Genomic DNA, 13058 nt, shown 5'->3' on the forward strand with positions numbered 1-13058 from the left:
CACACAAACATACGGAGAGGGAACCAGTAAGACGCCGAGTATCTGCTCAGAAAAGCAATCTTCCAGGTATTTTAAAGCATTACAACGAGACTTGAGGTGACCGCACTGTAAGTGTGCGTAGGCTGTATGTGACTGGGTCAATGCATGTGGTGGTAGAGATCAACATTTGCATGGACGCATGTCTGGCTTTCATGCACTCCTGGGTGTTACTGCCTTCAGGTGGCTTTGATCTCAAACTCCCGCCCCTGTGCCTCTGAGCATACCCTGGCTGCTTTTCACCAACTTGGTGAATTATTGACTAATTCCCCCTGTCTGGTCAAAGTTTGTTGTCATCTCTGTTTCTGGACTGGGTCACCTTGGAGACAGTTCAGGAATCCACGTTGCAGCAGCATCTCTAACATTATGTGCCGAGCCTCGTGGAGAGGTACGGAGGAAGGTGGTTGAGTTAGGACTCAATGTGCCAGTGATCACAGTGACCTGCCTCACGGAGGGCTGGAGGCCAAAGGACAGGAATGGCCATGTCTGCTGCAGGGAGCTTTGGCCTCTTCTGTGCAAGAGACTTCCTTAGGAAGCATAACCAAGGTGGGTTCATTTGTAGGTCAAGAGCTAAATTAGGAAAGCCCTGAGGAACATGAATGGAAGCAAGACAGACCTGCACACGTTAGCGTGGGCAAAAATGCAATTCATCTCTTAGTACCTAATGCTGTGCTCAGAGTTGTCAGTCTTCTGATGCTATTCCCGGTGAACGCAAACTTAAGTGATAGCTTCTCTAGACTTCAAGGTATTTGAGATTTAGCGACATCTCTGTGCATCATATGAACACCATTAAGTAACCTGTGAATGCCATGGTTTCGAAGATTCTGCCTACCTGAACTTCATTTGTAAAAAATACAAATCCGTTTATAGGGTTCTCTTTATTCTGTTTTCTTTGTCTGTTTTGAAGCAAGGTCTCATGTCACCCAGGCTGGCCTTGAACTCACTCTTTAGCCAAGGATGATCTCACCGCTTCCACCTTCTTCGAGCTGGGATCAGAGAGCCATGCACCGCCATGCCTGATTTATACAGTAGAGGCGATTAAACCAAGATCTTTAGTCAAGCTAGGCAAGCACTCTACGAAGTGAGCTACCCCCTAAAGCCAGATTGCTATGGTGGTGGCTTTAGCATAATATATCGAACTCAAGAAAGAGCAAGGGTCTCAGGGGCAGATTCCACATTTCAAACAGAGGCAGAGGGTGAAACCGTAGGCATTGTTTCGGGATGGTCACAGGAAGCATCTTTCCCAGTCAGAAAACCCAAACTGCTGGCAGCTTTATTGACTCACAGTTTCTGTCAAGATTCAGACTGCTTGGAGACGTCTGGCTTGCCGTTCCCTCATTGACTCTTGGGCTACCATTTTCTTTTAGTCTTCTGCAGGCAGACATCCCAAATAAGGGTATGTTCCTCTTTTCAGCAAGTGGCATTTGCCAGCAGGAAGCTTAAGAACCAGATACTACATAAAATCTTCCCGATGGTTGTAAAGAGTTCAGTGAGCATTTTCCTTTTTAAAGACTTCCTGAGATGGAGCTGGAAGATTGGCTTGTTGGTTGAGAGCACTGGCTACACATCCAGAGGCCCTGAGTTCAATTCTTAGAACCACTGTTCATAGCCATTTGTAACTCTAATCCCCGGAGACCCAGAACGCTCTTCTATTCTCTTTGGGTACTATATACATGTAGTACATATACGCAGGCAAAACACCCATAATAAACACCACTTTAAAGACTTCCTAAGGATCCTAGATCTTAAAAATGGAAGCATATCAATCCTCTGTCCTGTCATGATTGTATCTGCTTCAACACTTCCTGTTCTGGTTTGTCATCTGCTCCCGGTGGTCTTCCTGTCTGCACATATCACTGTGATAATTCTGTCGGTGATTCTGATGTTCCATGTTGCCCTTGAAAGCAAACATTGGCCTCACTGAAAAGAAGTTGCCTTTGCTAAGTGGAAATTACAGGCTTTCCCCTCTCTTGAAAGCAAATAAGAACAAGACCAGATCCCGTGAAAGGCTGTTAGTCTGCGTTGATGAGGACGTCAAGCTCACGGAGTGTATTAGCCACTTGTAGAACATCACTTTGGAGATCCAAAGACAAGCCTGAGTTCTCTACTGTGTTACATGGCCTCTCTTTGCCTGCCTGGTTTATTTTCCTGATGAGTCAGTCTTTAGGAAATTATCATAAATGTTAATAGCTCTGGTGTCTTTAAAGAAAAATCTCTCTAGAGATTACCCAGAACAACATATTGGTTCATTTTATAGTGAAGACTTGGGAGCTCATTAAACACTCCCCCCAGTCATAATAAATCTATATTCACTGACCTAGGAAGATGTCCGTATTCAATGAAGAAAGCGAACATGGGCAGTGTGTATGGTACAATCCTATTTAGATCTTGTATTACAGATGCCGTGCATATGTATGCCTTTTACCGCCTCCTCATTGCTGGATTACAAACACGTGCCATCCTGTCTTGCTTTTTTTTATTTGGATTTGGGGAGTAGGAGGTGTCAAACTTTGGTCCTCGTAATTGTGAAGCAAACATATTACTGACTGGACCATCTCTCTAGCCTGTGCAAAGTTTCTGATAGATAGATGGATTCCCAATTATCTTTCCATTGTGTGTGTGTGTATGTGTGATGCATTACAGAGAATATCCAGAAAGACAGAACACATTCTTTAAAAGGAGGAGCTGTGGAGATGGCTTAGCCAGGAAAACAATCCCTGAGGGCCTGAGTTTGGCTCTCCAGAGCCCACATAAAGCTGAACACGGTCATTCACGTCTACGTCATCCCAGCTCTCTGACAGCTGAAGGGAAAGTGGAGACAGGTGGATCCCATGCACCTCTAGGGCCAGCAATCCTGCATAAGCGCTAGTAACTAAGTGTTCTTCTCTGAAGCACAGTGGAGGCAAGGCCAGCCATCTGAGGTTAACGTCAGACCTTCATGTATGAACCATAGGATGAACATACCTGCACCCATGGGGAGGGAGAGAGATTTAAAAACTAGGTTCCCATTGAAGGATCGGATGGGGTGATCGAGGAGAGGTTTAGGAGGGTGTTCATGTATTGTTTTTTTTTTTATTAACTTGAATATTTCTTATATACATTTCGAAAGTGTTATTCCCTTTCCGGTTTCGGGCAAACATCCCCTCCCTCCCCTTCCTTATGGGTGTTCCCCCCACCCTCCCCTATTGCCGCCCTCCCCAACAGTCTAGTTCACTGGGGGTTCAGTCTTAGTGGGACCCAGGGCTTCCCCTTCCACTGGTGCTCTTACTAGGATATTCATTGCTACCTATGAGGTCAGAGTCCAGGGTCAGTCCATGTATAGTCTTTAGGTAGTGGCTTAGTCCCTGGAAGCTCTGGTTGCTTGGCATTGTTGTACATATGGGGTCTCGAGGCCCCTTCAAGCTCTTCCAGTTCTTTCTCTGATTCCTTCCACGGGGGTCCTATTCTCAGTTCAGTGGTTTGCTGCTGACATTCGCCTCTATATTTGCTGTATTCTGGCTGTGTCTCTCAGGAGCGATCTACACTTCTACACTTCTTTGCTTCATCCATCTTATCTAATTGGGTGGCTGTATATATATGGGCCACATGTGGGGCAGGCTCTGAATGGGTGTCCCTTCAGTCTCTGTTTTAATCTTTGCCTCTCTCTTCCCTGCCAAGGGCATTCTTGTTCCCTTTTAAAGAAGGAGTGAAGCATTCACATTTTGATCATCCGTCTTGAGTTTCATTTGTTCTAGGCATCTAGGGTAATTCAGGCATTTGGGCTAATAGCCACTTATCAATGAGTGCATACCATGTATGTCTTTCTGTGATTAGGTTAGCTCACTCAGGATGATATTTTCCAGTTCCAACCATTTGCCTCTGTTTAATTTCATAAAAGTCGTTTTTTGATAGCTGAGTAATATTCCATTGTGTAGATGTACCACATTTTCTTTATCCATTCCTCTGTTGAAGGGCATCTGGGTTCTTTCCAGCTTCTGGCTATTATAAATAAGGCTGCGATGAACATAGTGGAACACGTGTCTTTTTTATATGTTGGGGCATCTTTTGGGTATATGCCCAAAGAGAGGTATAGCTGGGTCCTCAGGCAGTTTCAATGTCCAATTTTTCTGAGGAACCTCCAGACTGATTTCCAGAATGGTTGTACCAGTCTGCAATCCCACCAACAATGGAGGAGTGTTCCTCTTTCTCCGCATCCTCGCCAGCATTTGCTGTCACCTGAGTTTTTGATCTTAGCCATTCTCACTGGTGTGAGGTGAAATCTCAGGGTTGTTTTGATTTGCATTTCCCTGATGACTAAAGATGTTGAACATTTCTTTAGGTGTTTCTCAGCCATTCGGCATTCCTCAGCTGTGAATTCTTTGTTTAGCTCTGAACCCCATTTTTAATAGGGTTATTTGTCCCCTCTTGGTCTAACTTTTTTGAGTTCTTTGTATATTTTGGATATAAGGCCTCTATCTGTTGTAGGATTGGTAAAGATCTTTTCCCAATCTGTTGGTTGCCGTTTTGTCCTAACCACAGTGTCCTTTTGCCTTACAGAAGCTTTGCAGTTTTATGAGATCCCATTTTTCGATTCTTGATCTTAGAGCATAAGCCACTGGGGTTTTGTTCAGGAAATTTTTTCCAGTGCTCATGTGTTCCAGATGCTTCCGTAGTTTTTCTTCTATTAGTTTGAGTGTGTGTATCTGGTTTGATCCACTTGGACTTAAGCTTTCTACAGGGTGATAAGCATGGATCGATCTGCATTCATCTACATGTTGACCTCCAGTTGAACCAGCACCATTTGCTGAAAATGTTATCTTTTTTCCATTGGATGGATTTGGCTCCTTTGTCAAAATCAAGTGACCATAGGTGTGTGGGTTCATTTCTGGGTCTTCAATTCTGTTCCATTGGTCTATCTGTCTGTCTCTGTACCAATACCATGCAGTTTTTATCACTGTTCTGTAATACTGCTTGAGTTCAGGATAGTGATTCCCCTGAAGTCCTTTTATTGTTGAGGATAGTTTTAGCTATCCTGGGTTTTTTGTTATTCCAGATGAATTTTGCAAATTGTTCTGTCTAACTCTTTGAAGAATTGGATTGGTATTTTGATGGGATTGCATTGAATCTGTAGATCGCTTTTTGGTAAAATGGCCATTTTTACTATATTAATCCTGCAATCCATGAGCATGGGAGATCTTTCCACCTTCTGAGGTCTTCTTCAATTTCTTTCTTCAGTGTCTTGAAGTTCTTATTGTACAGATCTTTTACTTGCTTGGTTAAAAGTCACACGAGGTACTTTATATTATTTGGGTCTATTATGAAGGGTGTCGTTTCCCTAATTTCTTTCTCAGCTTGTTTCTCTTTTTGTAGAGGAAGGCTACTGATTTGAGTTAATTTTATACCCAGCCACTTTGCTTTTGAAGTTGTTTATCAGCTTTAGTAGTTCTCTGGTGGAACTTTTGGGATCACTTAAATATACTATCATATCATCTGCAAATAGTGATATTTTGACTTCTTCTTTTCGATCTGTATCCTTGACCTCCTTTTTGTTGTCTGATTGCTCTGGCTAGAACTTCAAGAACTATATTGAATAAGTAGGGAGAGTGGGCAGCCTTGTCTAGTCCCTGATTTTAGTGGGATTGCTTCAAGTTTTCTCTCCATTTAGTTTAATGTTAGCCACTGGTTTTGCTGTATATGGACTTTTACTATGTTTAGGTATGGGCCTTGAATTCCTATTCTTTCCAGGACTTTTTTATCATGAAGGGTGTTGAATTTTGTCAAATGCTTTCTCAGCATCTAATGAAATGATCATGTGGTTTTGTTCTTTCAGTTTGTTTATATAATGGATCACGTTGATGGTTTCCGATATTAAACCATCCTGCATGCCTGGGATGAAGCCTACTTGATCATGGTGGATGATTGTTTTGATGTGCTCTTGGATTGGTTTGCCAGAATTTTGTTGAGTATTTTTAGCGTCGATGTTCATAAGGGAAATTGGTCTGAAGTTCTCTTTCTTTGTTGGGTCTTTGTGTGGTTTAGGTATAAGAGTAATTGTGGCTTCATAGAAGGAATTAGGTGCAGTGCTCCATCTGTTTCAATTTTGTGGAATAGTTTGGATAATATTGGTATGAGGTCTTCTATGAAGGTCTGATAGAATTCTGCACTAAACCCGTCTGGACCTGGGCTCTTTTTGGTTGGAGACCTTTAATGACTGCTTCTATTTCCTTAGGAGTTATGGGGTTGTTTAACTGGTTTATCTGTTCCTGATTTAACCGGTACCTGAGTATCTGTCTAGGAAATTATCCATTTCCTGCAGATTTTCAAGTTTTTTTGAATATAGGCTTTTATAGTAAGATCTGATGATTTTTTGAATTTCCTCTGAATCTGTAGTTATGTCTCCCTTTTCATTTCTGATTTTGTTAATTTGGACACACTCTCTGTGTCCTCTCGTTAGTCTGGCTAGGGGTTTATCTATCTTGTTGATTTTCTCAAAGAACCAACTTTTGGTTCTGTTGATTCTTCTATGGTCCTTTTGTTTCTACTTGGTTGATTTCAGCTCTGAGTTTGATTATTTCCTGCCTTCTACTCCTCCTGGGTGTATTTGCTTCTTTTTTGTTCTAGAGCTTTTTTAGGTGTGCTGTCAAGCTGCTGACATATGCTCTTTCCTGTTTCTTTCTGCAGGCACTCAAGCTATGAGTTTTCCTCTTAGCACAGCTTTCATTGTGTCCCATAAGTTTGGGTATGTTGTACCCTTCATTTTCATTAAATTCTAAAAAGTTTTTAATTTCTTTCTTTTTTTCTTCCTTGACCAGGTTATCATTGAGTAGAGCATTGTTCAATTTCCACGTATATGTGGGCATTCTTCCCTTATTGTTATTGAAGACCAGCTTTAGGCCGTGGTGGTCCGATAGCACGTATGGGATTATTTCTATCTTTCTGTACCTGTTGAGGCCCGTTTTTTGACCAATTATATGGTCAATTTTGGAGAAAGTACCATGAGGAGCTGAGAAGAAGGTATATCCTTTTGCTTTAGGGTAGAACGTTCTATAAATATCCGTTAAGTCCATTTGGCTCATGACTTCTCTTAGTCTGTCTACGTCTCTGTTTAATTTCTGTTTCCATGATCTGTCCATTGATGAGAGTGGGGTGTTGAAATCTCCTACTATTATTGTGTGAGGTGCAATGTGTTTTTGAGCTTTAGTAAGGTTTCTTTTTACGTATGTAGGTGCCCTTGTATTTGGGGCATAGATATTTAGGATTGAGAGTTCATCTTGGTGGACTTTTCCTTTTGATGACTTTTAGTTGAAAATTGATTTTATTTGATATTAGAATGGCTACTCCAGCTTGCTTCTTCCGACCATTTGCTTGGAAAGTTGTTTCCCAGCCTTTCACTCTTAGGTAGTGTCTGTCTTTGTCTCTGAGGTGTGTTTCCTGTAGGCAGCAGAATGCAGGGTCCTCGTTGCGTATCCAGTTTGTTAATCTATGTCTTTTTATTGGGGAGTTGAGGCCATTGATGTTGAGAGATATTAAGGAATAGTGATTATTGCTTCCTGTTATATTCATATTTGGATGTGAGGTTGTGTTTGTGTGCTTTTCTTCCCTTTGTTTTGTTGCCAAGACGATTAGTTTCTTGCCTCTTCTAGGGTATAGCTTGCCTCCTTATGTTGGGTTTTTACCATTTATTATCCTTTGTAGTGCTGGATTTGTAGAAAGATATTGTGTAAATTTGGTTTTGTCATGGAATATCTTGGTTTCTCCATCTATGTTAATTGAGAGTTTTGCAGGATACAGTAGCCTGGGCTGGCATTTGTGTTCTCTTAGGGTCTGTATGACATCAGTCCAGGATCTTCTGGCCTTCATAGTTTCTGGCGAGAAGTCTGGTGTGATTCTGATAGGTCTGCCTTTATATGTTACTTGACCTTTTTCCCTTACTGCTTTTAATATTCTTTCTTTATTTTGTGCGTTTAGTGTTTTGACTATTATGTGACGGGAGGTGTTTCTTTTCTGGTCCAATCTATTTGGAGTTCTGTAGGCTTCTTGTATGCCTATGGGTATCTCTTTTTTTAGGTTAGGGAAGTTTTCTTCTATGATTTTGTTGAAGATATTTACTGGTCCTTTGAGCTGGGAGTCTTCACTCTCTTCTATACCTATTATCCTTAGGTTTGATCTTCTCATTGAGTCCTGGATTTCCTGTATGTTTTGGACCAGTAGCTTTTTCCGATTTACATTATCTTTGACAGTTGAGTCAATGATTTCTATGGAATCTTCTGCTCCTGAGATTCTCTCTTCCATCTCTTGTATTCTGTTGGTGAAGCTTGTATCTACAGCTCCTTGTCTCTTCTTTTGGTTTTCTATATCCAGGGTTATTTCCATGTGTTCTTTCTTGATTGCTTCTATTTCCATTTTTAATTCCTTCAACTGTTTGATTGTGTTTTCCTGGAATTCTTTCAGGGATTTTTTCGATTCCTCTCTGTAGGCTTCTACTTGTTCTCTAAGGGAGTTCTTCACGTCTTTCTTGAAGTCCTCCAGCATCATGATCAAATATGATTTTGAAACTAGATCTTGCTTTTCTGGTGTGTTTGGATATTCCATGCTTGTTTTGGTGGGAGAATTGGGCTCCGATGATGCCATGTAGTCTTGGTTTCTGTTGCTTGTGTTCCTGCGCTTGTTTCTCTCGCCATCAGATTATCTCTAGTGTTACTTTGTTCTGCTATTTCTGACAGTGGCTAGACTGTCCTATAAGCCTGTGTGTCAGGAGTGCTGTAGACCTGTTTTCCTGTTTTTTTCAGCCAGTTATGGGGACAGAGTGTTCTGCTTTCGTGTGTGTAGTTTTGCCCTCTACAGGTCTTCAGCTGTTCCTGTGGGCCTGTGTCTTGAGTTCACCAGGCAGGTCACTTGCAGCAGAAAAGTTGGTCTTACCTGTGGTCCCGAGGCTCAAGTTCGTTCGCGGGGTGCTGCCCACGGGCTCTCTGCGTGTGGCAGCAACCGGGAAGATCTGCCGCCTCTTCCGGAGCCTCCAGGCACCAGGGTTCCAGATGGCCTCGGTGTTTTCCTCTGGAATCAGTAATGTGTGCAGAGAGCAGTCTCTTCTGGTTTCTGCAGGCGTGTCTGCCCTCTCTGAAGGTTTAGCTCTCCCTCCCACGGGATTTGGGTGCAGAGAACTGTTTATCCGGTCTGTTTCCTTCAGGTTCCGGCGGTGTCTCAGGCAGGGCTCCTGCCTCTCCTGGGCCCTCTCCCACGGGAGCCCAGAGGCCTTATACAGTTTCCTCTTGGGCCAGGGATGTGGGCAGGGGTGGGCAGTGTTGGTGGTCTCTTCCGCTCTGCAGCCTCAGGAGTGCCCACCTGACCAGGCGGTGAGGTCTCTCATGTATTGTTTTAATTTCCCATTGTAACTGTTTGCTATTTTTTGCTATATTTCTGGAGAACAATGCACATTAAAACTTTGCAGCCCTTTATTATAATTTTATTATAATTTTACTTTCCATAACGAGGTAAGTCGCTATCCCTGTTCTGAACTGCTGAAAGAGTAGTCACTCATATAAAAATGGGATTTTTTTTTTTTTTTTTTTTTACTGTTGGCAAACACCAATGGCAGAGCCCAGGAAAGCGTTGTTGCTCAATAACAGCTAATGATCCCTCTCCATCATAAGATCAAAAAGTAATAAAAGCTAATCTCTAGCCAAGCGAAAATAATTTGTAACACATGGAATATTATGAAATCAATTGCTTATTGAAGATTATAGAATGACCAATCAAACAACCTGAATTTCTTACACTGAGCCAGACTTTCACACCCCCATCTCCATATTTCCGTTTAGTTTTCAGCCTTGAGATCTCTCTCACGAGTCCTCTGCAGCTGGCTTCACAGAACGCATTCTCGGCCTTTGTCCTAATAGCCTGGTGTTTTTAAGGCATGAAATACATTTTACCACTGACACTTCTGTGGTTGGGCCACCAAGATGTTTGTGTCTCAGTAGATAAAGGTACAGATGCCTACATATCCATGCCCTTTTACACACACACACACACACACACACACACACACACACACAGAGAGACATATACACACGCACGTAATAGTAATAATAATAATAAAGTAATTCTGATCTTAACAGATTTCAAGTTTTTATTGCATTTATCTACCAGTTGAAAGTTTATATTTTGAAATGTGCATTTTAAACTGTTTCTCGCCCCCCGTCCCTCTCCCAGGCCAAGGCAATAAGTCACTTCTCCATTAAAAACGAAATGTCTTCCTCCAGGTGGGCACTATGGAGAAGCCACTGAGAAAGCCACCAGCCAGACTGAAAAAGCTTAAGGTGAAAAAGGAGGTGAAGGATTTCACAATCCAAGACATAGAAGAAAAGATGCAGGCGGCAGAGGAGCGCCGAAAGGTATGAGCGATAGATGCTGATTCTGAGGAGCCGATTGCTGGCTCGAATGAGCATGCACCAGACCTTGCCTATCAGCAGCCCGAGACAGAATGTGGGCGTGGACACTCTGCATTTCAACGACCTGCTCTCACTGGACACATTGCTCCCCACCCCCCAAAAAAAATTACTTTTGAGTTGTGTGGGAATGAAACAGCACCATGAACTCGGTTGAAAATTGTTATTTCATCTACATGGCCCAAATAAATACTATTCATTATTCTGAATTAAGTCAAGTTTGGGAAACTTACCATTGGGGTTGGAGGAAGGAAGACGACCAGGGCAGGGGTGGGCATTGAGCTAAGAGTGGGTTCTGAAGACCATCAGATCAGCTCCTGCAGTTTTGAGCGCCTGAACCCACAACCGGAAGCCCACCTTTCCTCAGGAAACATAGCTTTAGTCTGGCGTCCTTCGTATCTGCCTCCCTAGTTGGCAGCCCTGGGAGCAAGGACTAGACTAGGAAGCCTAGGAGGGCAAGCCCTGTGTTTTTGTCTCTTTCAACATGGGTTCCCCAGCAACCATCTGTTCCAAGGTCGAGCAGTCCAACAAGAAAAACCAAAGTGCTCGTGACAAGCAATATGAACGGAACATGTACAAATCCAAGTCACCAGGGTTCTTTTCATTCTTTAATATTACTTTTCAGACAAAAAAGGAAGAAATAAGAAAAAGGCTACGGAGTGACCGGCTTCTGCCCACCGCTAACCCTTCGGATGAAACGGAACTGGGCAGGGTGGAGGTGCCTTTTACAAAAGGCCTTCCAGCTGTGAGTGCCCCTGCTCTGGAGAAGTCTTATACACCGGAAGGAGAGCCACTAAAGAGGAAGAAGAGCGAAAGTGATGTGGCCCAGATGAACCGCAACTACTCCTGCACAGGTTTGGAGCTCGTGGAGTCAGACATGTATTATAACCAAGAGGACAACATATTCTAATACACCATTTTAAAAATCATTTCACAAAATGGTCCATATTCTCCAGTAGGTCTTAGTGTGTCTCACTGTCTTTTAAAAAAAAATGACTATGTCTCTACTTGTAAAGACTTCTGCCCTGGGTTTAGGGATGGTTCTGTGAGCATCAGGGGATGGATTTTAGTTGAGTGAATTAAAGGCTGTACTTTAAAAAAAAAGGGGGGGGGGTAGCTTCAGAATGGCTTCCAGCACTAGAGATCTTAGATTCGGAAGTCCCTGCCAGCTTACCTGAATTATGTTTGTGCCAAAAGAAATTCTCCCTTTTCATTTCTGACCTTGGCCATTCGGGATGAGTCCTTCACGACAAAATACATAGATGTGTATTCCATGTTGTTTTAATTTTCTGCGTGTTTCTTATGTTTTAATTCTCTGCTGTTTGAGAATAAAGAAGTGCCTTGAGGTTGGCTCAATTATCTACATCATTTAAGGATTCTGTATCCAGTGGTCAAAGTAATGTCAAGTAGGAGGGGTGGGGATGGCGCCATCCCTCAGGGGAGCTGCCCTAGCTCACCCTTTGCATGGGAAACAAAGGAAAACAAAGTAACAGAATTGTCTGAAGTACTACTCATTATTCATGTTGATGGAGAAAAACTCTGATTAGGGGAAGAGTAGGAGGAGCTACGGGGGCTGAGGGTCCACCCCATGCTTCTACTTTTCCCTCAGGCTCTCTGAGCTCAGGAGCCTCCTGCATTCATCTTACTGGAATTATGTCTTGGGTCTCCCCCACCCCTTAACCACCTACATCCAGTCAAGAACCCGATCTTCCAAGTTTACATTCTGAAGATCTGGACCATCCATTTTTTTCACATGTTTCTCCTGGTCCCTACCTTATCCATCACCATCCAACAGTTTTCCCAGCCTCTACACAACCAAGGTCTGTTTTAAGACCTGTTCCACCATTTCTGGCCCCTACATCTAAACTGTTAAAATAAAAACACATATTGCCTGTATCTGTGGCTGGTTTGTATAGTGAAGTCCATTCCTAACTGGAAGATCACCGGTTTGCTTCCGCTCTTGGGCTGGCGTTGTAGCCTCGTTTGAAGAGTGCTTGTCTGGTATACACCAATCCAGGATTCCATCCCCAGCATCACGAAAACCAGGCATGGTAATACATCCCCATAACTGAGCATCTGGACAGTGGAAACAAGAGGATCAGAAGTTCACGGTCGACTTCTGCTACATAATAAATTCAAGGCCAGCCTGGGCTACATGAGACTACCAAACAAACAAAGCAGGCTCTGAATTGCTGGTAAGGTACTTAGACTTTACACTTCACCCAAACTGGACTTCTCCTAGTTCCTTGGAATCAACAACACACACACACACACACACACACACACACACACACACGCCTATTGGTATGTGCATATGCATACCTTATGTTCCTTTTCCCTTTATGGCTATTGAATGTCTGTGTACTGGCTGGTTTTGTGTGTCAACTTGACACAAGATGGAGTTATCACAGAAAAAGGAGCCTCCCTTGAGGAAATGCCTCCGTGAGATCCAGCTGTAAGGCATTTTCTCAATTAGTGATCAAGGGTGGGAGGGCCCATTGTGGGTGGTGCCATCCCTGGGCTGCTATTCCTGGGTTCTATAAGAGAGCAAGCTGAGCAAGTCAGGGGAAGCAAGCCAGCCAGCAGCACCCTTCCAAT

At 42.9% G+C, this 13058-nt stretch overlaps 1 protein-coding gene across 1 annotated transcript in view; it reads left to right on the top strand.

The window, feature by feature from the left end:
* Window positions 1-11544, top strand: part of Stmnd1 (stathmin domain containing 1) — a 31512-nt gene extending 19968 nt beyond the window's left edge. The window contains exons 4-5 of the mRNA XM_032885107.1: window positions 10275-10406; window positions 11086-11544. Coding sequence (XP_032740998.1) covers window positions 10275-10406; window positions 11086-11370 — 417 coding nt within the window. The 3' untranslated portion in view covers window positions 11371-11544. The remainder of the gene's footprint in view (window positions 1-10274; window positions 10407-11085) is intronic.
* Window positions 11545-13058: the final 1514 nt, after the last annotated feature.

The sequence above is a fragment of the Rattus rattus genome, chromosome 14 (genome assembly GCF_011064425.1).
Source record: "Rattus rattus isolate New Zealand chromosome 14, Rrattus_CSIRO_v1, whole genome shotgun sequence".
Taxonomy (NCBI): Eukaryota; Metazoa; Chordata; class Mammalia; order Rodentia; family Muridae; genus Rattus; species Rattus rattus.